Genomic DNA, 24,655 nt, shown 5'->3' with positions numbered 1-24,655 from the left:
ACTCAAGTTCCCTGGTCGTTCACCTGATCGCATGATCTTTGGAGATGTTGAGAGGACGGCTGGGGTAGACGAATTATACTTTCGTCTATCTGGCTTGCGCAGGGATCGGCGCTCGGGGAAAAGGGGGTAGATTACCTCGTTTGCTACAACGTAAATTGAGGTACGTATCATGATCTAGTCTGACGGTCTAGGTAAAAAATCCGGTATATGAGAGACTTCGGCTGAAGGGTCAACCTGGGGCGTAGCAAGTGTTCGCTGTATTTACCTGCGGTGTCGCATAGCAACAACACGGACTCGAGGCACATGGAGGTGGAATACAATACTTCCGGGATGGCCTGGTCGGGATCCGGAGGACATGCAGGTGGCTGGAAGCACTTTCCTGCGTCAAAAAGAGCTTACTTGGAAGCTGCAAGTGAGGCCTTATGTATCCTGTGGAGGTGATGCGCGGTAAGGCAATTGATCTGTAATGACCAGAACCGCAACCATTACGTCGGGCTTGGTATTCATGAATAGGTCATGTCCTGAATACGACATTGGTCCCATGCGTCTCCAGGACCTCCTGCAATTAACCGCGAGCATTGCATACAGAACTCCTTGGCAGATCAATAAAGACATCATATCTACTGCTCACACTCGAGTATAATGAGTCCTCTGCCTTCCGAGTTCCCAGCACATGATTGGATCTGATGAAGGCCCGGCAAGCAGGGCAATTGGCGCCCTAACGCTAGCAGTAGTGGGCTGTACAGCGACCGGCCACCGCTCCACTCGGCTGGAGAGTTGGACGCTTAGAATAATGAGAATGAGAGTGAGAACGCGGAGGGGCGTACAGACCGCTGATTCTGCTAATTCTCCGTGGTTGTAGCTAGTGCTCCGTAGTAGGCAGAAAGTGAGGCTACATTGATGTCATCGAGTATAGGGTTGGCCAATGCTGATGATCAGAGAGGGGGGCGATAACGCGGCCGTGCTTGATGCTTATCGTCATCTCGGCCGCATTACCGCTATAATGAAAGTAACTGTACACAGTAGATCTCAGCGGGTGAAGGTGGGTGTGAGCGCAATCAATGCCCGACGTAGCGCATACTGTCCTGGACATATCCCGACAGACCGCTTATACGCTGTACGTGTATAGCTGACACCAAGGATATGGGAGCTAGGTTGGGTTTGACACTACGAGTCAAATTCGTCGCTCGGTACACGAACCCCTGGAGTGCCTCCGAGACAAGCAAAATGACCAAACGCTGAATTTCAGGGCCTTGTGGGGAAGTAGTTGGTCGATGACCAACCCCGAGTCGGGAGATGTCGAGACCATCAGATTGGCGAGAGTGGGAGGAGGACTCGGGAAGAGGGGAATGACTCCTTTTCGGGGACTTCTGACACCGCCAGATCCATTCTGAGACAATCTCTCGATGGAGTAAATTGTTCTAGCGTAAAGGAGGAGTGCTAGCCAATAAGTCTTGGGAATGCAGTGGTGATAGAAGAACAAGTATTTGCCCAGTGGAAGTAAAGCTCAGGCGGAGCAGCGAAAGAAGGAAGACATGTGAGAACGACCCATGGGATGATTTGTCCTTCGATCCGGATCTACCGTCTGTCCGAGGAATCATCCTGCCTGACCACCTCTAGGAGTTAAGTAATTGTTCAAGCTGGGATGGAAGCGTGTGGTGGGTATGTGCGTGTGTATATGTCTAGTCCAGTATATTGTTGTGTCTGTGTGTTGCAAGGACAACGCAGTTGGCGACCAACAATAACAGCAGCAGCAGCAGCAGCAGCAATCAAGCAGTCAATCAATCAATCATCAATGCTCCTCGGCGGCTACGGAGCACAGGGCGATGGACCGCCTGTCTGTGTATAGATGTGGTAATACCACCGGGATTCACTGTGGGGATAGCGTTCAATACGATTGCGTTACAAGGGTGACGCCCCTCTGGATCTCCTGCAGCAGTCGCGGCAGCAGCAGCAGCTTTCCACCAGTCCAGCGCCGTCATCAGCATCATCGACTTTTCGAAGAAGCGCTAGCGCGGCCACTAAACTGCAAGCGGTGTCCATTTTATTGCCTGCTAACGGTCCCACTCGTAGGTTAGGTAGTCTAGTAGCATTAGGTAGGTCCCTACACTTCCCTAAACTATGAAAAGTACGAACGCTGTTGGTGGTTTGCTCAGATGGATCTTGAAGCTATTAGATTCAACAATTTTTTTTTTCTTTTGTTTCAGTGATTTTGCTCAGCTGGCTCTCCACAGAACTTCGTCCGATGGGTCGATCACTATTTCGAACATGGGCAACGAAGGGACTACGTACTAATGAACGCGGCGGTGGCACCCAGCGGGTTCCCTGACTAATGCTTCTGCCCTGTCAGTCTTCCAGTTTCAAGTGAGAGAGTGTTTCATGGGCGGACCGGCGGGGAAAGGAATGGGTTCAGCAACTGCAGTAACTAACTATGGGAAGGGCAGATGAGTGATGAGTGATGACTGATGGGCGGATCGGGGGCAAATGAAGTTAGTCATCTATGAGTGTATGAGTGTATGAATCATCCCGAGAGGTCGAGTCACGGTTACGGTATGCGGTAATTCACCTGTAATGTATGTATCTTACCACTAGAAACGAGCTCCCACCCCTTTGGCCGCCAGTTGCCAAACTCCTTGGCCTGCAGTTGATTCACCTTACTGTCTCATCTTTCTTTTTACCTACTAACTAACTAACTAACTGTCCCTCGCTCACTCTCCGTCTCGGTCTTTCTCCCTTTCCCCTCTCTCTTCCCTTAGGTCTCTGGTGGTGCATGTTGTGCTACTTATTATTATTAACTTACTAGCCATCTCCCTTTTCTCCCTTCCCAGCTTCGTTCATTCTTTTTACTTCTATCTACTATTGTATTTGCTTGCCTTGAACCGGCGGACAAATCCATACTCCACTTCGAAACTACTCCTCCCACTGCAATAATAATTACTTACTTACTGCCGAGTGATTGTTACGTCCCGCCACCTTTCCCGAATCCGTCACTGTTCCGCAGCCAAAGCGGGCCAACATCCGAGGGGGAAAGAGTGGAAACCGCTGCTCTTCTTGTCTTGGACTCTTTCTGTGAACCCGCCCAAAACCGTCCTTTCTAGTCTAAACCATCATCCTTCTTCCATCAACTTCTTCTTCTTCATGCTCGGTTCGTCCGAAGCGACGCATAGTCCTCTTCCCTCTCTTCATCACTCTCCCTCCGTTGTTGGGGATCACGATCGCGCCTCTACTCGGGATTCCACCCCCGTTACCACTCCCCTCGGGTTTGGCCCATCGCTGCGCAGACCGGATAAGGAAAAGGTCTCGGATCTGCCCTGGGCTGAAGACTCCCTCGACTTCGACTTCAGCGACGTTCATTCACCGTATTTTGACGCTCGAAAATTGCACCCTCCTTTCCACCAAGACCTCGACTTTCCTCTTTTCCCTTCATCACCTCCTCCGACCACATTCACCACACCGCCCACCACCACCACCATGACCGGTGCCGCTCCCATCGATATCGCCACCCGCCAGAGCTCTGTCTCCCCTCCGGGACAGCAGGCTTCGAACCTTACCTCAGCTTTACAACGAGCGAACAATGTAGACCGAACACCTAGCTTCTCCCATGCGAATGGCGTCGGACTCAGCGTCTTCAAGGCCCCCCCTCCTCGCAAGGACTCGATCGGAGCAGCTACCGCACAATGGGGCAACGGAACGAAACCGATCTCAATGTCTGGATCTAATCGTGATAACCCCCGGCGGGAGTCATTAGCAGGAAGCTTAGTTGGTGGAATGAGCTGGGGTGGAGTGTCTGTTGGAAGCTGGATTCGTGATGAGTGCGTGCCACCTTATTTTTTTTCCGTAACCCCCTCAATCAGGCTGATATCATATATCCCTTTGCTTGCGCCCGAACACCGGGTAAAATTCGGGCTTAACAAGTAACTTCTGATGACGGCGATGCTGACGCTCGATGACCTAGTATCATTATGACCGGCACGTCTCCGTTCACTTTTCAGTCGCCCTCGTTCCATTCTTCTTCATACTTGCCGAAACTGGAAGCGAACTTCATGCGCGATTTCTCCTGCTGCGGGGTGACACTCCCGACACTCCACGATCTATTACAGCATTATGAAGAAGCCCACGCCACCAAATCACCCCACCAAGGCCATCGCCCCAGTCAAGGGGATGGCAGAGCAGCTATGGCTGCGGCTGTGATGGCGCAACAGCAAAACCAACAGATTCCCAACCAAGCTCGCGGGCTACAACCGGATCGAACCATGGATATGCAGCGAAAATTGAACCAGACGCCACAGATTCCGCAGCATTCCGATCTGGACACAATCGATGATATGGAGCTGGACGATACAATCGGCGACGGAAGTGATGCCGCCTCACAACTGTTCTCCCCTCAGGTGCGCGATGGAGGCCAAGGAGGATTCGGAAATGGCAACCAAAGAGTCCCGCATCTGAACCTGTCCATGCTTCCCGGTCACCAGGGCTTCAAGGGCTCACAGCCTGGAACGCCTGTCGCTTCCGGACGACCCCTTTCGCTGCAGAACAACCCTACCGTTTCGTCTGTCAATACACCTACTTTGATGGCAAACCCGCTTCAGAACTCGCAGTTCCGAACTACCCCCGATTCTTCCGCTCCCGGCACGCCGGCTGAACTCGACGAGAGTATGATTGGTGGCTTTGGCGATTTGAATATGCAGAACCCTATGATGCAAGGTCAACCGCAATTTGGCCGGTTCACTGGTAACAGCGACATGGTCGATCTGTGCATTGACGAGCCAGCTAAGCGGCTATTTAGCCCTACTGGTGGTCTCAACACTCCCAATGCTCATTTTAAGCTCAGCGGTGCTCAGTACGGTCCGAATAGCGAGATTGCTCGGCGGATTCGTGAGCAGCAACTGCTGGCAGGTGTGCCTGATACCACCGCTCTTCTGCCTAATGAGGAGCCCAAGCCTTTCCGATGTCCTGTTATTGGCTGTGAGAAGGCATACAAGAATCAGAACGGCCTGAAATACCACAAAGCAGTATGTCTTTTCTCATCTCTACTCATCCTTTTCAGGCTCATAGGCTAACTTGACTCTCCTCAGCACGGCCACAACAACCAGCAGTTACATGACAATGCGGATGGAACCTTCTCAATCGTCAATCCTGAGACCTCGACTCCTTACCCCGGTACCCTTGGCATGGAGAAAGAGAAGCCCTATCGCTGTGAGGTTTGTGGCAAGCGCTACAAGAACCTCAATGGCTTGAAGTATCACAAATCGCATTCCCCGCCTTGCAACCCTGACTTCCAGCTTGCTGCAGGTCGTAATCTGGCGTTCGGCGGGGGTGTCATGCAGGGGCAAAATATCAACGTTGCTGGGGCTGGCCTACCTGGCATCGGTGAGGAGGGCTTGCTCTGAGACGATAGCTGCGCTGCCTTCAGTCCCGCTCAACAACCAAAAAGCAAAAAAGCAATACGAAGATAGCGACGTGTTCTCTTTTGAAATCTCATTATTCCCCCATTAATTTCGACTCGACGAATTTTGTTTTATGGCCGTCGTCGCGCGCGGAAAGTACGATTTAATGACCGGTATGGTGGCTTGGAGTTAATGGTATGAAACGTCTCACGTCTGTCAATAAGTCAGCCGCGGTTTGGGAGACGACCGTGCTTTGATCTAGTCTTAGATCAGTCTCAAAATATTTTCCTTCCTTTTGAAAGACATTCCTGGAAAGAATTATCTCTCTCCCCCTTCTTATCCCAATGACTCTTGTCAGCCGGTTTGTGAATCGGTATGAAATGTTTTCCTTCTCGGTCTTGATTGTCTTGCTGTACGGAGTTTGTGTTGCTTCTTTTCAATGGGTCTGCTTTGATTGCTTGGGGTCCAAAAGAAAAACATGCAGAACTTTGGTTGTTTCTTATTTATCTCCTCTTCTTTTTTTGCTTTCTCTCTTTTTCGTTCAGATCCACGCTACATTCCCCTTGTTGCTTATATCGTTATGCGGTCCATTCTTCTGGGTTATACTATAAATGAGAAAGAACTGGCAAGACAAAATTCCATTCTTATATAAACCTTCTCCGTCTTCCATCCCCAATATAATGAAAAGATGATACCAGAGACCGGACTTCTCGTTCTAGAGGAGAGACATAACAGTCGAGTAGGAGGGACGGAGATAAGTTAGCCGTAGTAGGAGTTGTTTGACTGAACCTGTATGAGAGGTCTATCTTTTTCTAGGCACTCCTTTCCCCCCTCCAACTTGTAAACATTCATCGATACATCATCGAGGCATCCGAGAAGGAAAAGCAAGGAAGAAGGCTAACCTAGGCGAATCCATAGACGCAACCCCCCCCCCCCCCCCTCGGCCACCACCTCCAGCGAACCACTCAGAACTATTCAATAGTCACATTGATGAAATGCTTGCTACAACTACCTACTAAGGGCTGTACGGTCTACTGCTGCTTTTGCAAGAGCAGCATGCTGTTAGGGTTTCCCAGTCACTTGAGTAAACTACTGTCCTGAGCAGTATCGCTAAGTAGTTACGCTCCGCGCGAGTCAGCAGCCAGCGGTCAGCATCTCAGCACTCACCAACTAATAGTTGCCATCACCGCCACCGCCACCAGAAGAAAAGGATACCCGACTTTGCCTGTCTCTTTGTGAACTGCATGTACCTCTTACGGGGCTGAGGGCTGTCACACAACAAGTTGGATAGACGTTGGCCGTGGCCACTTTTGGCGGCATGCACGCAGTCGTAACCCGGCCTTCTAGTTAATTACTTAGATCTTTGGTGGGGTTGCTACGTTGGGGCACCGATGCGCAGCAATTTATTAAAAGAGATATACATACGAGATAGGAACGTCATATTCATTCGACTTGAGGTAAACTAGTACATGATCCCGATGAGAAACAAGCATGGAAGCAAAGGGGGAAGAAGTGAAACGAAAAGAGCAGAAGAGACTGCCGTCCACCTGAACAAGCGCCACGATACATCCAAAGTGGAACGAAGGAAAGAAAGAAACTAAGAAAAATTGACACCCGAGATGGAGGGAATCCATCCATCCCTTCCAGTAGTAGAGTAGTATGTAGTAAGGTAGTTACGTATGTCATGGGAAAGGTCAATTTGTACTGACCAACTCCCCGAATGTGTGGAATGGGCTGATTCTTCATCATAAATTGGTGTCATAACTGGTTTTCTACATCAAAGATGGCAGGAGAAATAGGCGAAGCACCGGGGAATTAGGAAAGAGAAACAGGAGACGCATGAGCAGGACATGTTCTTGAGCTTGGCGATCTGATTCGTAACTAGGGCCTACCATTCGAATTCGCCTTGGCCTTTGTGGAAGACATATCTAAAACTAGTTAGCCGAGATCAACCCTCCCGATGAGACCGATTACTCACTCTTTGCCTCCAGTGGTCAGGATGCCGTCCTTCAGCGTACACTTCCACTTGTTCTTCACCCTTTGTACCTTGTCGTAGGTGCAAAGCATGACTTGACCCATAGACTCGTCGCCGTCGTGCTCGTCAGCAACAAGATCATCCGGGTCATCGAGATCAGAATTAATGGCATCTTCGTCATCTTCGTCTCTTTCATCATCACCACCTGGACCATCGAATTGGGCTTTGGGAACAGCCGAAGGTTGCGCTCCAGTTCCATCTACTGAATTAAGCGAAAGGCCACGTGCTGAAGATGTTTGTCGCTCTTCCAAAGGTAGCATAAGGCCTCCACCCTCAAACTGGAGCATGCGCTGTTTCAGATGCTCCCGCAAGAGACGGTCGCCCTCTCCGTTCTGACGTTGCGCGGCTTCACGCCGTCGAGCGACCTCTGCCTTCCACTCAGAGAGTGCATCTCCAGCACCATCGGTTTGAGCGTTCCCCAAGGAAGGACGAGGGGCAGGTGAGTAGCCAGGCTCCTGCTTGATCTGAGGCGCCTGGCCATTCGGCAAATGCTGCATGTTTGGTGGGCGTGGCTGACCTGGAATGCCCATCGCTGGCTGCGACTGGGCTTGCAGCTGACTAACCGAAGTGGCAGCTGCGTCTCCATAGCGCTGACGGAGCATGTCGGCGGCCCGTTGTTGAGCAGACTGGGGGGCTGATCCACTGGGTGGCATCATCATGTTGCCGTTATTGTTCACGGGCATCATCCCCGGCTGATTGTTGACCCCAGGCTCCGTCTTAATCGGCGGCAGGTGGCCCATGGGGCGAGGCGGGGCACCTACCGGGGCCGGAGCTTGCATGGGGGGAGCCGTGGTGGGCATGGACTGAGGAATGGGTTGTTGCGGAGGAGGAACATGTTGCTGTGGTAGATGAGGAGACGGAGCAGGACGAGGAGCGTTGGAAGGGACGGTGGCAGTGGGAGGGAGTATTTGTTGCTGGTTTTGGCTGGGAGGGGCTTGTTGCGGTGGTGGGGGATCCCAAGGGAAATGAGCGACGCCCAACGAAGATAGCTTCTTCTGCCAGCTCTGCGATAGAAAATGTCAGTGGATTGCGAATAAAAAAATCCAGAAATAATGACAATTTTGACCGAGACAGACTCCCAGCAAGGACAGCGCAGTAAGAATTAAAGAAGAGTGGTGAGGGGAGGTTCGGGGTAAGAGGGAAGGAATGAGAGGGAGAGGGAGTAAGTAGAAGGTGAAGGTGAAGGTGGGCTTGGCAGACTAGAGCGACGGGCGGGTAAAAGCGGCGCGGTATAAAAAGAGACTCAAAAGCCAGCAGTTCCCCCCAGCCGCGCATCCACTGCCCTTTCCCGCACCTCCTCTCGGGCCCCGCTTGGGAACCTCATCACACATAACACCCCCCCCCCCACCCCCTTCTGACACTGAGCAATCCATCCCCATTTTCCGTGCTGTTCATCCAAAGAGAAATCATAAACTGGAATTATCACTCACTTTGCGCAAATCTAGAAGCGTCTGTTGATCCACTCCGCTTTCTTCAAAGTCCACCTGAGAGCCATCGCAAACCTCCTGGATGACACGATCGAACACCGTGCCCTGTTGGCAGGTATCAGCCAACGACCTTCAAAGGAAAGGAACATATCTTTGTGAAAGTGTTGAGGCCGTGAGACTATTCAATGGCATGCAAGCATAGCCACCATACTCGACGAAGCTCACAAGCCAGGTAGGGATAGATCGGATGGATACTCACCACCTGCTGGTTTGACATGGTCGCCGGGGCAGGACCTCGCAGAGGATCCTTGTCTGGGTTTAGGTAAAACGGAGAAGGAGTAGGAAGAGAATGAAGAATTGCTAAAGAGACGGTGGAACACGAGAAGTGGGATTCTAGAATATCACGACGGTAAGGCGTGGGTGAGAGAGTCGGCTTATCTGAGGTGAAGCGTCGCAGTCGCAGGCGTCGTTGGTAGTTTGCCAAGGGCTCATGCGACAGTCGTAACTCCAACGCCCGCTACAGTAACACGTCCTCACCGAGGTTGGCCTATCTTGTGAGAGTACCGTTTGCCTTGTCAGAACCAGTAGAATGGTAGAAAAGCAAAGATGGAGTAGGAGCTTGAGTCAAGGGCCAGGCGGTGACAAGAAAGGTCAATGTGCCAGAGGGATGTGGTTGAGGTGAAAGTCGCTCTCCCCGGGCGAAATCCGCCTCTCTTCCCGCCTGCTTAGTCACCACTCCGCTAGTCCCGTCAAGGGTTATCCGGGGGAGTCCTTAAGTTGAGTTACCATTTCTTAGCAATCATCGCCACTGCATTCTTTTCAAGCAAACTGTTTTTTCACTAAGAGACACTAAGAATAATACATCTGTAGATAACTTCTAGTATACCTTAGGTAACTTCGTTGTATATCTAAACCACTCATTCTGGCAATCTCTTTCTACAGGGTCCTTCTCATCCTAATCGATGAATTAATGCCGAGGAAATCCTAGCTAGCCTCTAGATAACTATTGGACTAGGTACCTACGGAGAACTAAGGTAAGGTAAGTCTGGCCAAAGAGGAGGCAGTCTCTTCTCCGTACAGAACTCACGCAAGCTACCTTAGTACTGTACCTAGCCTTCTAATATTAAGGTACTCGTGTAAACTGCTCCGCGGGGGCCTTTCCCGTATTGGGCAAGGTAGAGGAACCGCCGCGGGTTGCGGAGCCGCCAGCCGTATTGGGACAGCTCTCTCGTCCCTCCACTCTCCATCTACTAAGTCTTGATCTTTAGCGCAACGCGTCCAGTCTCAGATTCCCTGGCAGGGACACGCTATACTTGATATGTATGATACGGCAACGGGACTATTTACATGATGTCTACCATGAAACGAAAACATGATGCTGTGCCCCATACTATGGTGCAGCGATTGACTCCACAGCCACGGCTATCATGCCAGAATTGTCGTCAAAAGAAATGGCGATGTGATCGCAAACACCCTTGCAACAACTGCAAGCTACGCAAGGTCTACTGCCAGTTTGACTCCGGACCAGATCCTCAAGATCTTCCGACTTACTCAGCAAGACATGGTACAGCTAGCGATTCACCTGCTGGCCCCGTGATCTCGCCGGTATCTGTATCCCAAACAGAAGGCGATACCGCACCAAGCCTCTACCCCAACAACGATGGATCCTCTGGCCTAGTGGATCGAATACGTAAGCTAGAAGAGGCGGTCTTTGGCAAAGGTTCGACCACACATGAAACGAATGTGAGTGATCAAAGCGCATCATTGTCTTCCGTACTTACTCCGGCACATAAACAGAGACCAGCTCCAATCGACCTAGGCTCCAGAACCTCTGGCTTTAGGGCCGATAATGTATGTACAGGTCATCAGATACTCCACAGCCCACACAGCTAGCTGAAATGTCGTTGGACACAGCATGAAAGAGGTGGAGGTGGCACTCCTTTCGCCAAGCTATCTTCTTCAGCAGTACGAGAGCAGATTGTCGAATTCGACGACTGCATGCAAGACCCGAGGCGCATCTTCGATTGTCTTCCCCCGGTGGAGCAAGCACGACAACTTTTCGACCAATTCGTACGAGCTATTCAACCGACTCTTGGTGTTCTCCATATACCGTCTGTGCGGGTTTTGATGGAGGAGACCTACCGGGATGTATCTGAGGGCAAGGAACCGAACTTTACCGTGGTCATTCTACTCTTGAGCATATATGCCGGCAGCACCCTTGTTGTGACATCCGAGCTCCTAGAAAGTCTCAAAGCAACAGAGAAAGAGGCTAGGATTGCCTTCGCCACTTTCACGCGCCTTGCTATGACTATGCTAGATTATCCTTCGCGACCCGTAGTCCCGTCAACTGTGGCTCTTCTCGCCATAACGACCCTATGTCACGTTCTGACACACGCAGACGGATTCTCCGAGAAGATGCAGGCTCTCCGTATGCGCGCAATCTTCATGGCACGGTCAATGCAGATTCATCTTCTGGACTCTCCAAAAGGTCAGGAAGAGAGGAAGCGCACAGGGTACGAAATCGTTGAGATCGAGGTCCAGAGACGGATATGGTGGCATATTGTGTCATCCGACTGGTCAAGTCTATCATAGCTCATACTCAAACCTGCTGGCACTAACAGTTGTACAGGATAGTATCACTTTCTCAAGGGCCACAAGAGGGCTCATACCTACTACACCCAAAACACATGAGGGTTAATCTTCCAAGTAATGTTGATGACGAGTCACTAGCGACCAGTGAGCCAGACTGCGGGTTGCCCCTTACCACTCCAACATCCATGTCCATCTTCATCTTGCGTGTTCAGTTTGCCGAGATCTGCCGGCAGATTGTTGACGCCTTCTCCTCTATGTTCCTCGGAGAAAACGATCTGCCCGAATACGATATAGTCCTTGATTTAGACCGCAAACTGCACAATGTCCTCGATTCCATGCCGAATTTCCTTCGGCTGGACCCGGAACATGTCCAGCAGAGCCGTGAGATCATCACGGAGCGACCATACCTCGCCTGGCAGCGCATTGTCGGCCACTTAGGCATCTACACCCGCATCTGCCGCCTCCACCGTCCATATCATCGTGAAGCCTCAGTAAACCCTCGATTTGCGTATTCTCGACAGGCGTGTCTCCACTTCGCTCAGCGGATCCTTGATCTCCGCCGCACAATGGACGAAGCCAGCTCTACCGTCGGCATGAAGCCCACCAATTATTGGATGGTCATGCAACATGTATTCTTCGCCGCAATGGTTCTAGCCTCGGACGTGTCAATGAACCCGGGCAGTCCCGGTGCGGACCGCAGGAAGCAGGACGTTTTAATAGCGTGCAAGATGCTAGAGCAATCGCAGCGCTTGTCAACGAGCCTGACCGAGGCGATCCGAAGGAATACTCAGACCCTAATGTCGATTCTCCAGAGCACGCAAAAGGAGCAACAACAGCCCCCGAGAGCCAATCCGGGTGCGACGTCTCATGCTTTGCCGACATCTCAAGGAGGTGCATTCAGTACATCTCCTAGTCAATTCTCACACGGAGAGGCGACTAGGAGGGTAAGCGCTGCTGAAGCAGATGTGCAGCAACTCCACTTTTCCGATAATGCTCCTACTGCGGGGAACAATCACATGGCGTGGGACGCCACTTCTACTCAACCCGCTGGCGAGGAAAGCTGGGGTCAGTTGTGGTCTGATCTGTTCGCTGCAGCGCCAGAGATTGATGATATACAATGGGATCTCTTGTTGAACGACTGGGACTTGGCTATCGATACAGGATTCTGAGACGAGTAGGGTTATCTTATATGACGCAGTACTCGTAGCCTTCAGAGTTAAGTATGGCGGGAGCAGGTGCGAGGACCTAGGAAATGGTTGTACGTTTCCAACCTATTGGGGATCCGGTGTTGAACATTACCTACTGGTAGTACATCGACTCCAATCAATGAACCTCAGGTCTTATGGTGCGCTAGGAATAGCTTCAAGATCACCACTTCGGGAATCTTCTTTCCACTGGTATTCACACACCTACCGCTCTCATTTTTTTTTTAGTTATGTATTCTGCGTCAGTGCATAGTACAGTGCACCATGCGAGCGAGGTAGTCCTCGTGGCCGTGGCAGCCCTCACGGCCCTCGCAGCTCTGGTTGATAAAGAAACGTATGGATCTTGTGGTGGAGATACGTCGGCGTGGCAATCTCGGACATCTCGGTAATCACAAAAAGTAATTCAAATTTGACCGTTTAGGAAGAATGAACACGTAAACGGGCTTGTCCCACCTGTACAAGAATGCATCTGGCAAGCATATAAGTTATTATTTCCCTTGGGAAGATGAGGATGGCACCTGGCACAACAATTCTCTCCCCATATGTCATGACCAAAACACTGTGCACCCAGCATGGATGGTTTCGAGCTGGATCTTTTACATAAGTGCTTGTGTGTATCGTGCCTGCCTTCGACGCAGCTGCCGACTTCATCATTGAAAAGTGGGTGTCGTTTATCGGGTTGAGCAGAGATACGGGCCGCCAGCACGGTGCAAAGACTCGAAGAACCCCGGTGCGTCGGCTTTCGAGTTTGTTTCGAAAATGGACCTTGAGATATCAGAGGGATTATAGCTGAGAGCATGCTCACTTGTGCGAGCAAAAATATCCGAGGTGGAAGATGTCGACATCCTGTAAAGGTGCAAGACAAAAGACAGTGATCAATGATCTACATGTACATAGTTAGAACGGCAGTAGAAGACATCATGGATCCGTTTGGGGATACCTACGGTGGTCTAAGTCAACTGTCGGCCACTGCAGCCCAGTGTGAGTCATTCGCTATATCATTCCTATATCATCATCATCATTCCTATCTCATTATTCGGTGATTCGCAGTAGACATCCCCTCTCCCAGAGAAAGGCTTCGGTATGATGACACAACCCACCAGTGAAGGATTATTACAGGCCTCGATATTCTTGATTTTGGGTTTCTTGGGCTTGTTTCTGCCGTTATTCGCCGCTACCTTAGGTATTTGATCTTCGAGGTCTTGCTCGCAAGAATCACCTCGCTTACAAGGGCTGCCACCGCCATGAGAACTCCCCTTCCCACAGAACGTTAAACCGAAACAGCCTCAATGACACTATCCTTCAAGCTTGCCGTATAAGTCCGGATACTCGTCGCCTTAACCCGGCACTCTGCAGCAACTCGTCCGCTTCCGCGCCGCCAACGTCGTCATCATGAGGATATCCAGCTGCGCAGCCTGCCAATGCACGCCGGCATTTGGAAGCACCGTGTCGTCAACCAAGATGATCGAGTCCTCCGCCATCGCCTCGATCGTGTTCTGGAGGATGATCCGCGCCTTGTCATCCGGCCAATCGTGGAAGATGTTCCCGGAGGAATAGAATTTCGCCCCTAAACCGTCATCAAGAGATTAGCTTTGGTCTGTCCTTCTCTCGTCCTTCGAAAGGAGGACGAGAAGGGAGAAAACCTACCTTAAATACCCTGCGGCTGGAAGAGATCCTGCTCCATCGTCTCCACCCCCGCATGCTGGATGGCATGCTGCAGCGTCGGCGCCAGATCCTGGACGACGACGCGCCCTGCGAGATCGGGGTAGCGGTTCCGGAACGCGATGGCCTGCTGCCCGAAGCAGCCTCCTACGTCGACGAAGAGCACGCGCTCCGGGTGCAGGGCGGTGGCGTGCTCGCGGACGGGGTAGGCATCGAGGAAGGTGGGCATTCCAGCACAGTTGGTCGTGAGGTATTCCTGGAATAAAGCCATCTTTTCGGGCTGGGTGGGTAGCCAGAAGAAGGCAGGTTGGATGGTGTTGAAGGCCCGTTTTGGAGGGCGGTGTTAGCGCTGTCTTTCGGATCAACGTAGTTGGTTTCCTTGAGGAAGCTTGGGAGGGATTGAATGGCTGGGTTCATTGTGTCGAAACTAGCCATTTCCATTAGTATAGTTGCGTGGTTGTGTACAGTACGTCTGTGCAAGGCAAGGTGATCAACTGACTAGTGGCAGATGGCGGCTTGGAAGCCTGACGGGGCAATGGTGGAGGAGATGTTGGTGGAGGTGAAGGTGTCCTTGTCGGCCTCTTTGATGGCGCCGAATGACGCGAGGTAACGAAGCATGCGGCCTGATTCCATGGTTAATGGATCTCTATTCTTCACATTCGTATCTCACGGCATCAGCTGGGCTCACCCAGGAAGATCGGATCTGCCCCAGTTTTGTCGCTCAGCTCACCGACAGCGAGAGGCTTTTCGCTCTCCGCAAGGGAGCTGAATAGACTGAGGTCGATTTCGACCCGCAAGGCTGCCATTTGTAGGCTCTATCATATCATCCAGAGATTGATCAGTAAGTCTGATGGAAAGAGGGACACCACTTGATATGCTATACAACGCTGAACCGTATCGTCCGGCTTCTCGATCGAGTTGCGCAACCTCTGCAGCGAGTCCAGGACATCCTTGCGTTGCTCCTCGTCGCCGCTCTGGGCGAGCGAACGGACTTGCTGGAAGAGGGCTTCCATGGCTGGATTCTCAAATATTGAGCGATACAGTAGATATATGATTGAAAGTTGAGAGAACTGAGCCCAGAAGACGCCCTGCGGTCTGCTATGGAAGGCTTAGATAGACCCCCTTCCCCCGTCCCCTGATGCGATATTAGGGGTATCTCAGGTTCTTCTCCAAGCGAATAAGCACGGTACAGAGCACAGGATACAGGATTGATCATATACAACTACCCATCTTTAAAAGACTCAGGACTCAGACTACCGGCAGGACGTTCCTTTCAGAGTTTTGCAACTCGATTGGTACAGTCTCTGTGTATCGTAGTATATATCATCGCAGTCCAAAAAGGAAAAGAACAGGGCTGAGGATCAGAAAAGAAAGGTGGCGGAAGGGAGAAGTTGGATGCCTTTTTATATCCCGCGGGGGAAAGCGTCACATGCTGCTGACGCTGACTCACGGGGGTAACTACGTACGTTGGTAGTAATGGATACGGACTTCGGAGTACTCTGTACTCTAGAAAGTTACCTAGTAAGAGGTACCCTGGGTAAATTGGAGCAGTTTCTCATCCAGGTAAGTTATCAACGCGGCTTCCGCTTTCTGCTGGGGAGGTAATATGACACTGGGAGCAGTAATTCTAGTACCAGAGGTATTGAATTCCCATAGACAAAGAAGTTAAGTAGAATGAACATGCACAAACCAAATACTAATACAGAGGCCTATCCCGGCAGAGCCCCTACCCAGTACCTCCATCTTTTCAAGCACTCTGTGAAGTGACCTGTCTACTTAAAGCAACCTTTTCCCCCTCCCTCCTGTCCTCCTGCACCGGTGGAACCTGAACCTTTAGCTCAAGTCATGCGGGTAGGAGCCAAATTGGGACCGAACCACTGGATCAAGGAAAAGCCTCAGCTAATCAGCACTCGTCATTCTTTCTTGACCATTCATACCTAATATAGTAGACCTACCGTAGCCTTCTTCTTCACAGATCAACTAACCTGGAGGTGAAGGAAAGATGCACAGGCCTCAAGGAGATCCTGCCAGTTTATTGAAGGCGCGACTGGACGGGCTGGCCAAGATAGCACTCCTCCCTCAGTTTCACTCTGATGGAGACCTTGATTGGACGATATCCAAACAACGAAGCAGTAGAATCATGATTAAAAAGGTTTGTTATTGGTCACCGATTTCTATACAAGATCCGAAGCACTGAAGACAAGACAAACATCCTAAATCACAGCGCCTTGTCACCATCCGAACTCCATCACACCATTGAACATCCGCTGTACACAAAAAGAGAAACGCAAGTGGTATCGAGACAAACGCCGGTCTACGATATAGAACGCATCATGTTGAACATATAGTAAGCCCGAAAAGAAAAAGCGAGAAAGCAGGTGTCATCACAACTCTTCAGACCGGATCTACCGGATGGTCATGGACTTGGTCATCTGCGCCTTGCTGCCAACACCACCTTCGCGGGAAGCCGCGGCGCTGGTTCCCGGCTTGCGCTCGAAGATTTTCCAGAATTTCAAGCTCTCATCGGCGGCCGCGGTGGCGAGGAGTTGACCGTCAGGGCTCAAGCAACTGTGCAGCACACGAGTCTCGTGGGCAGGGATCTCCACATTCCGAACCAGAGTCGGGTAGCTCCAGATGCTGAGGGAGTTATCGGGAAAACCGCTTGAGCTGACAATCTCGCGGTAGTGGTTGCTCCACCGCAAGCTGGTGACCTGGGAGCCAGTGTCAATGCTATTGGTGCGTGCACCGGTGGTGGTGTTCCAGAAGTGGATGTGGCGGTCGTACGAGCCACCACCAGTGGCGAGTAAGTTCAACTGCCAGGGGCACCAACTGAGAGCCTTGACAGCGGCGCGGTGGTTGGTCTTGGTGAACTTGGGGGCACTGAGGGAGCGAGCATCCCAGATGTTGACCAAGTTGTCGTTGCCTCCCGTCGCGAGCTGAGCACCGTCGGGTCTCCACTCTAAGCCACAGACCTCCGAGGTGTGGGAGACCAGCTCGGCAACCTTGTGTTGGGCGATGCGGACATCGTGGTTGAAAACCAAACCACTGCGGGCGCCGGTGGAAAGAGTGTGCTTGGACCATCCCATAACGCCGACGCGGGAGTCGTGGCCGAACATGCTGCGAAGCTTGGTTCCTTCTTCAACATCCCAGATCTGTACTTCGCCGGTACCCAGGCCCACGCCAACGTACGCTCCATCCCCGCTCCACTTGACACTGCTCACATAAGTGTCAGAAGGTGCCTCCAACAAACAACTGACTGTTCCGGAGTCGGCGGACCAAACGTAAACATTACGCTCGAGGCCAATGGCGACCTGGTTGCCAGAGCTCCAGTCCAGAAGGTTAAGATAGTAATCATCAAGCAGACCAGGAGCATCAAGAACACGCTCAGGGGCCGTCTGAACCCTTCTGCGGAATTGGGCGGATTGCGACTTGGCAGACTTAAGAGGACGATTGTACTGAGCGCGCAGATCAATGGGCTTGGAGGATTCAGGAGGCGGAGGCTTAAAAGCCAGAATACGGGTGTTCAAGTTCACTCCGCAAGCATCGGCAAGTGACGATTCGTAGGCAACAGCATCAGGCGCGGGCTTGGTGTAGGAGGTAGTAGACTCGCTGTCGTCGATTCCAAGGCTCTCAAGAGCTGCGGTAAGATCTTCTTCGCTTCCGCGGCCACCGATATCAAAAGCGCTTGCTGCGTTCGCCAGAACAGACGATCCCTCGCTGCTTGTGCTCTTTGGGCGCTGGCTTTCCTCGGGCTTGGCTGTTCCAGCAGTCACAAGTCCTTCGCTAGCCGTGCGGTTGGGAATGAATCGGTCGCCAGCGTTGTGCGCAATACGAACAGTAGTCTTTCCCGACCTCGTCGTCCGGGTCGTCCGGATCTCTTCTTTGCGGGCAACCTTCTCCCGAGAAACTTCCTTGCGGGTGACTTCCTTGCGGGTGACTTCTTTGCGTAGTCGCTCCTTGGACGGAGTCTGTGATGAAGAGGGGCCAGTACCCGTCAAAGCCCACTCAGAGACTCCTAACTCAAGGTGTTTAGGGGACTTGCGAGGACGAGCGCGGGCGATGTTGGACTTGGGAGACTCCCGGTAGCTGCGGGAGGTGGAGAGGTTGGATTTGGGAGATTCGTGGTACTTGCGTGTCGGCTTGGAGACTGACTTGGCAAAGTATGAGGAGAGATTGCCGCCGTAGACAGACTTGCCAAACTCTTTGCCCGTCTCTCCAGCTCCGCATTGGGGAGTGAAAGGGGAGGAGTGGTTCGAGGCCACACTATCGCGTCTGCGCGGAGATGGCGTCAGGGGCATACGACCACCGGCTGTTTTTGTGGAGAAGATCCCATGGTGAGTCTTCACGGGGGTAGATACGGTCGGAGTAGCCATGTGGGTATATAGTTATTGTGCGAACAATGCAACGGGAGACCAGGTCTTCAAGCTCCGGTAGTGACGCCAATTGCAGTCGACTACTTACTGGCTTGGACTGACAGGCTGAAGAGGTCGAAAGTGAAAATGCAGTATAGAATGCAGCAGAATATATAGCAGATAGCAGATACACAAGCAAAACAGGAAGATGAAGAGGGAAGAGGAGAGAGAGAGATTTGAGATTCGAAGAGGAGGATCCAGGGGAGAGGAATAAATAAAGCGTATAGTTCTTCTTTCCCATGGCAACCGCTGGTTACTGGAGGTACGACTGCGCTAGTCCAAATGCGGGGTGGCGAACGCCTGACATGCGGCTTATCCCAATCAGGCATCGACCGGTCTTGCGGTGGCGGTCAGCGTCAACTTTTTCCGTCTCCAGACTTTCTTCGGAACTTTCCGTCTTCATCTTTGGGTGAAAAGTACTTCAACCGAACGGTGCTTGTTTCTCCGACTTATCAACGATGAGATTATGATTCAACCGAGTTGAGTTGACTTGACATTCACCTAGCAGTCAAAATCCCATCACTGCTGCTGAACAGTAGTGCTGTCTCTCACCCGCTCTTATCAGACCGAGGTCTCCCATCCTTATCGGTGCCCCGATGGCGCGGCAACCGTCCTCCACTATCGCTCGGAATAGTAACGCTTCTTCGTCCTCGGGCGACCCACTGCCTTGGCCCCAAATTGCCAGCCAGATGGCTTCCCTTCCACCTACAAGTACTTCTCAGAGATCACAGAATACTTTCCTTATGCCACCGAGTCCGAGTGGTAGTGGTGATCGTCGCGGGAGTGCGGACTACCGCCCGAGCATCCGCAAGGCACTGGGCCATGTGCCGGCGTGCCTGGTCAATGCGTCGGTGACGTATTGCAATAATGACCAGATCTACGCTTTCGGTGGCTTCGACCAGTACACCGATGAAGGTTGTCAATTCCCCATTCCATGTCGGATAGTTTGTGTCTCTATGCTAATCACTAATCCTGGCTGAGGCAGTCTATAACCATGTTCTCCGCTTGAATCTGAGTACACTTCGCTGGGAATTGGTTGATAACTATGGGGATATTCCCGGTGTTCGCATGGGTTAGCTCCCCCGCACTTCGTTGGATGTTTCACAAAACGGCTGTACATACTTATGTTCTTTCATCACACACAGGTCATACGGCTACCCTGTACCAAGGCGACAAGTTGATTGTTTTCGGTGGAGAAAACGAGCACCGCGAGTACCTTTCCGATGTTGTCATTCTCGACATCCCCACCTCGAACTGGACCCAGCCGGAAATCCGTGGACCAATCCCGCGAGGAAGGGCTCGCCATGCTGCGGTGATTTATGACGAGAAGCTATTCATCATTGGGGGCGTGACGGGCGAAAACAACGTCATTCTCGATGAGCTCTGCTACTTGGATCTGAAAACTTGGACCTGGTCTCGTACTTGGGCGTTCACCGCCCGCTTCGACCATACTGCCTGGGTCTGGGGCGGCCGTCTCTGGATCTTTGGAGGCCTGGACCCCAACATGGAACGGACAACGGATATCTGGTGGCTGGACCTCAAAGACATGCAATCTCTTGGAATGGCGACATCGCAAGGTACCGTGGAATCCCCAACGACCGCCAGCAGGATGACTTATAGTCCAGACACTATGTTTAGTAGCCCCCCGCAACAGCTTGCCGGCCGGTCTAGCAACTATGCAGCAAACTCTGGCAGCGTGCAGATCCGGACCCAGTCCAGGACCTCGACTCGACGAAAGCCGAATGCTCCCGGCGCCGTTTCGTGTCTGCGTTTCCAGTCTGGACCCCATGTTCCCGCCCTTTTCTCTGGAACTCACTTTCAGTCGTACGCATCAGGAGTTCTCCTTGACCTAATCACGCCCTCCGAGACCGTCCGCACGTATGAATGCAACCTGTCCTCGTTGGAACTTGACTCGCTGCGCTGGCAGCGACTCGCCGATGGCCAAGAGATCTTCAAGCCTGGATTTAGATGGCACTACTGCACCGTCAATGCCAGCGGTACCAAAGCTTGGCTGCTTGGCTGTAGCCTCGACGCCGGAGCTAACCCAGGGACTAGCGATGAGAACCACATGAGCGAAGTGCTTTGCATCGATCTAGAAAGATACGGTTTGCTGGGCAATGAAATGTCTGCCTTTTCGCCTAATCCAAGCAGAATGCACATGGATGACCAGACCGGACCCATGCCCCTATCTGGTATAGGCCATGATCTCGCCGCCGTGTTCGATCAAACGCCCGAGTCTGGTAGTGGAGCTGACTTTGTCATTACTGCTAACCCCACCGATCACCTCGAAATGGATGATGCTTCGGAAGACAACTCTGATCCACAGGCTGAACCTGCGTTTCTCTCGCCCAACGCGGCCACCTCTCCACCCATTCATGTGCACCGGATCATCTTGCAGCTGCGGTGGCCGCACTTCAAGAGACTCTACTCCGCCCAAATGGCCGAGTACCACTCGAAGCGGATGCACATCCCTGAGCCCTACTCGGTTGTTCGTGCCTTCATATACTACCTGTATACTGATAGCATTGCGGGGCACCCGGAGTATTGTTCTGACATCATCGACGTAGCCGGGATGCTGGTGATGGCTAACCTGTACGACATGCCCAAGCTGCGCCTGCTATGTGTCAACCGCTTGAGTCGAGAGCTCGATGTGGAAAACGCAGCGATCATTTGGGAGCGGGCGGGTCGAACGAACGAGTCATGGCTGATGCGGCGTGCGGCTCAGTTCTGTCTCAGCCACTGGGGTCGCGTTGTCCGTACTGACGGGTTCAAGTCTCTCAGTCGTCAGAGCATCATCGATCTCTGCGAAGTGGTTGATATGGAGGGTCGCATTATCGCGGGGCCGGAATTGGAGCTGGTTGGGTCGTTGGGCGAGGGGCTACACAAGGACCTGAAGCCATCCCAGCTGCTGGGTGGTGGGGTTGCCACTGAGAATGTGGATGATCTCGAAGGTGAAGACATGGACACAATGGATATTATCTAGCATTCAGTTTGGTCGCAGTTCGACAAGGCGTTATGTTATGATCTGGAGGTTCTTTTATCACGATTTACTTCTTGTGACCTATTATTCTATTACTCTTTCAGCTACTTGGCACGGCGCTTGTGATGCGATTGGGATGGAAGGAGCATCTTACTAGGAGTTTTCAGACTGATAGTGATTTTTTTATTGTTACCTAGTATTCAAAAGAGCGATGCATGCTTATTCTGGATGTTTTGGAATGGGGGCGCTTAACCCGATACAATTCGGGGATCGGTCCGTTTAGCCGGAATTCGACCCCGCGTGGGAGAGACACAAGGCAATGTTTGTTCCATTCTTCCAACTTCCAACCTTTCGCTTCTGTCTTTTGTCTCGGCATCATACAGACACAATGCTCTGGTTGGATCAATGCTGAATCCTGCCCGTGCTTCCGGTCACCTTGACCCCTCTCATCATGGGGTGATCCATCTATAAATACGCCCCATGAACTGCGCGGGGAGCTTTTACATTCCAAGCAACGCATCCCACTTCTTCCCCTCCCCCTCTTTATACTTACTTGTACACCACCAAAACAAAACTACCATGGGTTCAGCAGGTGCCTCCACCCTCCCCAAAGATTTCCTTTGGGGCTTCGCCACAGCCAGGTACGTCTGTTTCTTTACCTAAAATTCCCACGAAATGGAATCCAACCAACTAATCGTCGAATTCAGCTACCAAATCGAGGGCGCCGTCGCCGAGGACGGCCGCGGCCCGTCGATCTGGGACACCTTCTGCAAGATCCCCGGCAAAATCGCCGACGGGTCGAACGGCGACGTGGCGTGCGACTCGTACCACCGGGTCGACGAGGACATTGCCTTGCTGAAGCAATGCGGGGCCCAGGCGTATCGATTCTCGATTTCATGGTAAGCCAGCCCTCCTCCCGGCTTCACAACACCTTTACCATCGCTAGCCCGGCGACATCCTCCCACTATCCACTCCACAAACAAAGGCCCCTATTATTCCAAGAGCATGCTCTAAATCACCATCACTCAATTGACAACTTCCCCCCAAAAAAGGTCCCGAATCATCCCCCTCGGCGGCCGCAACGACCCCATCAACCAAAAGGGCATCGACCACTACAGCGCCTTCATCGACCGGCTCCACGCTGCCGGCATCGTCCCGCTGGTGACGCTGTACCACTGGGACCTGCCGGACGAGCTGGACAAGCGGTACGGCGGGTTGCTGAACAAGGAGGAATTCGTGGCGGACTTCACGCACTACGCGCGGGTGCTGTTCGCGGCGTTCGGCAGCCGCGTCAAGCACTGGATCACCTTCAACGAGCCGTGGTGCAGTGCGGTGCTCGGGTACAACGTCGGGCAGTTTGCGCCGGGCCACACGAGCGACCGCTCCAAGAGCAGTGTCGGGGATGGGTCGCGGGAGCCGTGGATCGTCGGGCATAACCTGTTGGTGGCGCATGGGGCGGCGGTGAAGGTGTATCGGGAGGAGTTCAAGGAGAGGGATGGCGGGGAGATCGGGATTACGCTGAACGGTTCGTTTCCATTCTTCCCTTCCCTAATTGTTTGTGAAGGGGTGAGGCGAGGCGAGGTGAAGTGAAGTGAGGCTGATGCAGTGAACCTTGCGGACAGGCGACTGGGCCGAACCCTGGGACCCGGCCAACCCGGCCGACGTCGAGGCGTGCACCCGCAAGATCGAATTCGCCATCTCCTGGTTCGCCGACCCCATCTACCACGGCAAGTACCCGGACAGCATGGTGCAGCAGCTGGGCGACCGGCTCCCCGCCTGGTCCGCCGAGGACCGCGCCCTCGTGCTCGGCAGCAACGACTTCTACGGCATGAACCACTACTGCGCCAACTACATCAAGGCCAAGACCGGCGAGCCCGACCCCACCGACACCGCCGGCAATCTGGAGATCCTGCTGCAGAACAAGGCGGGCGAGTGGATCGGCCCCGAGACCCAGTCGGCGTGGCTGCGTCCGTGTGCCATCGGGTTCCGGAAGCTGCTGAAGTGGCTGAGTGACCGCTACGGGCAGCCGAAGATCTACGTGACGGAGAATGGCACGAGCCTGAAGGGGGAGAACGATCTGCCCGTCGAGCAGTTGCTGCAGGATGAGTTTCGCGTGCAGTATTTCCGGGATTATATCGCCGCCATGGCGGATGCGTACACGCTCGACGGGGTGAATGTGCGCGCGTACATGGCGTGGAGTCTGATGGAGTAAGTTTTATCTGTCTGGTCTGGTAAATTTGGTTTGGGCTTGCTAACTTTGGATGCGCAGTAACTTCGAGTGGGCCGAGGGGTACGAGACTCGATTCGGCGTGACTTATGTGGATTATGAGAATGGGCAGAAGCGCCTCCCGAAAGAGAGTGCTAAGCAGATTGGGAAGATCTTCGAGCAGTATATTGAGAAGGAGTAGCGGATCACCTGAATAGCAGGGTAAGATATAGGTTACTAGTGGTTAACATATGCTGTGCAGCTTTCTGATGGCTGAGAAGTGCTCTCATGTAACTCAATCGAAGAATGAGGATAACTTGCATCGATTATGAACCTGCTTGAGATCAGAAAACCGCACAGGAGGAATCCTACAACCCAGTCAACTAACCTATTACTTACACCAGACTGCTTCCATGAGATCATAATCTGAAAGTAACCCAAGTCTTGAGCATACTTCCAGGGGATCAAATCACACCTCCTCGCGTACACCACCTAAACCTAAGTAACCCACCCCTCCCTCTCAACATCATACCCAATAATCCCGAACTCAATCTTCATCATCTTCAGCATGACTCCCATCGTAAGCTCCTGCCATCGTCAGCATCAGGCATAGCCCCAGCCCAACCAACCAACTCCCCCCGGTTCAACGGCATGAAAAAAAAAAAAAAAAAAAAAAAAAAACCGAAAAAAGAAAATGGGAAACTCACTTGGACGCGTCGAGGGTCTCGTAACTTTCAACGGGAGAGTAA

The 24,655-nt window shown here is 52.3% G+C and overlaps 8 protein-coding genes across 8 annotated transcripts in view; 4 read left to right on the top strand and 4 right to left on the bottom strand.

Moving 5' to 3' along the window:
• Positions 1–3,138: 3,138 nt before the first annotated feature.
• Positions 3,139–5,390, top strand: BO66DRAFT_439993 (zinc-coordinating transcription factor SFP1; the record flags this gene model as incomplete). The annotated part of the gene is made up of 3 exons (XM_025651206.1): positions 3,139–3,812; positions 3,956–5,012; positions 5,076–5,390. 3 exons carry the CDS (start codon positions 3,139–3,141, stop codon positions 5,388–5,390), a joined length of 2,046 nt encoding a protein of 681 aa, XP_025502500.1.
• Positions 5,391–6,822: 1,432 nt separating this feature from the next.
• Positions 6,823–9,510, bottom strand: BO66DRAFT_393002 (transcription initiation factor IIA large subunit). Its single transcript, XM_025647658.1, has 4 exons — positions 9,109–9,510; positions 8,853–8,954; positions 7,366–8,426; positions 6,823–7,315 (listed from the first exon to the last, which is right to left on the bottom strand). The coding sequence occupies exons 1-4, from the start codon at positions 9,124–9,126 to the stop codon at positions 7,276–7,278; spliced, it is 1,221 nt and encodes a 406-aa protein (XP_025502499.1). The 5' UTR covers positions 9,127–9,510; the 3' UTR covers positions 6,823–7,275.
• Positions 9,511–10,127: 617 nt separating this feature from the next.
• On the top strand, positions 10,128–12,842 carry BO66DRAFT_472600 (Zn(II)2Cys6 transcription factor). Its single transcript, XM_025652962.1, has 4 exons — positions 10,128–10,592; positions 10,647–10,700; positions 10,764–11,425; positions 11,479–12,842. Exons 1-4 carry the CDS (start codon positions 10,197–10,199, stop codon positions 12,608–12,610), a joined length of 2,244 nt encoding a protein of 747 aa, XP_025502498.1. The 5' UTR covers positions 10,128–10,196; the 3' UTR covers positions 12,611–12,842.
• Positions 12,843–13,983: 1,141 nt separating this feature from the next.
• Positions 13,984–15,321, bottom strand: BO66DRAFT_402835 (S-adenosyl-L-methionine-dependent methyltransferase; the record flags this gene model as incomplete). Its single annotated transcript, XM_025648834.1, has 6 exons — positions 13,984–14,213; positions 14,303–14,564; positions 14,675–14,735; positions 14,808–14,931; positions 14,997–15,123; positions 15,202–15,321. The coding sequence occupies 6 exons, from the start codon at positions 15,319–15,321 to the stop codon at positions 13,984–13,986; spliced, it is 924 nt and encodes a 307-aa protein (XP_025502497.1).
• Positions 15,322–16,474: 1,153 nt separating this feature from the next.
• BO66DRAFT_392997 (WD40 repeat domain-containing protein) lies at positions 16,475–18,874 on the bottom strand. Its single transcript, XM_025647657.1, has one exon. The coding sequence runs from the start codon at positions 18,679–18,681 to the stop codon at positions 16,714–16,716; it is 1,968 nt and encodes a 655-aa protein (XP_025502496.1). The 5' UTR covers positions 18,682–18,874; the 3' UTR covers positions 16,475–16,713.
• Positions 18,875–19,316: 442 nt separating this feature from the next.
• BO66DRAFT_326598 (Kelch motif domain protein) lies at positions 19,317–21,703 on the top strand (the record flags this gene model as incomplete). The annotated part of the gene is made up of 3 exons (XM_025643910.1): positions 19,317–19,635; positions 19,706–19,792; positions 19,866–21,703. The coding sequence occupies 3 exons, from the start codon at positions 19,317–19,319 to the stop codon at positions 21,701–21,703; spliced, it is 2,244 nt and encodes a 747-aa protein (XP_025502495.1).
• Positions 21,704–22,279: 576 nt separating this feature from the next.
• BO66DRAFT_402832 (glycoside hydrolase) lies at positions 22,280–24,108 on the top strand (the record flags this gene model as incomplete). The annotated part of the gene is made up of 5 exons (XM_025648833.1): positions 22,280–22,341; positions 22,408–22,599; positions 22,753–23,225; positions 23,323–23,908; positions 23,970–24,108. The coding sequence occupies 5 exons, from the start codon at positions 22,280–22,282 to the stop codon at positions 24,106–24,108; spliced, it is 1,452 nt and encodes a 483-aa protein (XP_025502494.1).
• Positions 24,109–24,404: 296 nt separating this feature from the next.
• Positions 24,405–24,655, bottom strand: part of BO66DRAFT_472594 (putative DNA repair protein Dds20/Mei5) — a gene marked incomplete at both ends in the record, with an annotated part of 1,416 nt that continues 1,165 nt past the window's right edge. Inside the window, one exon of the mRNA XM_025652961.1 lies at positions 24,405–24,494. Within this exon, the coding sequence (XP_025502493.1) occupies positions 24,405–24,494 (90 nt within the window). The remainder of the gene's footprint in view (positions 24,495–24,655) is intronic.

Source organism: Aspergillus aculeatinus, assembly GCF_003184765.1.
Source record: "Aspergillus aculeatinus CBS 121060 unplaced genomic scaffold BO66scaffold_33, whole genome shotgun sequence".
Lineage (NCBI taxonomy): Eukaryota > Fungi > Ascomycota > Eurotiomycetes > Eurotiales > Aspergillaceae > Aspergillus > Aspergillus aculeatinus.
This window is presented reverse-complemented; position numbering and strand designations above follow the sequence as displayed.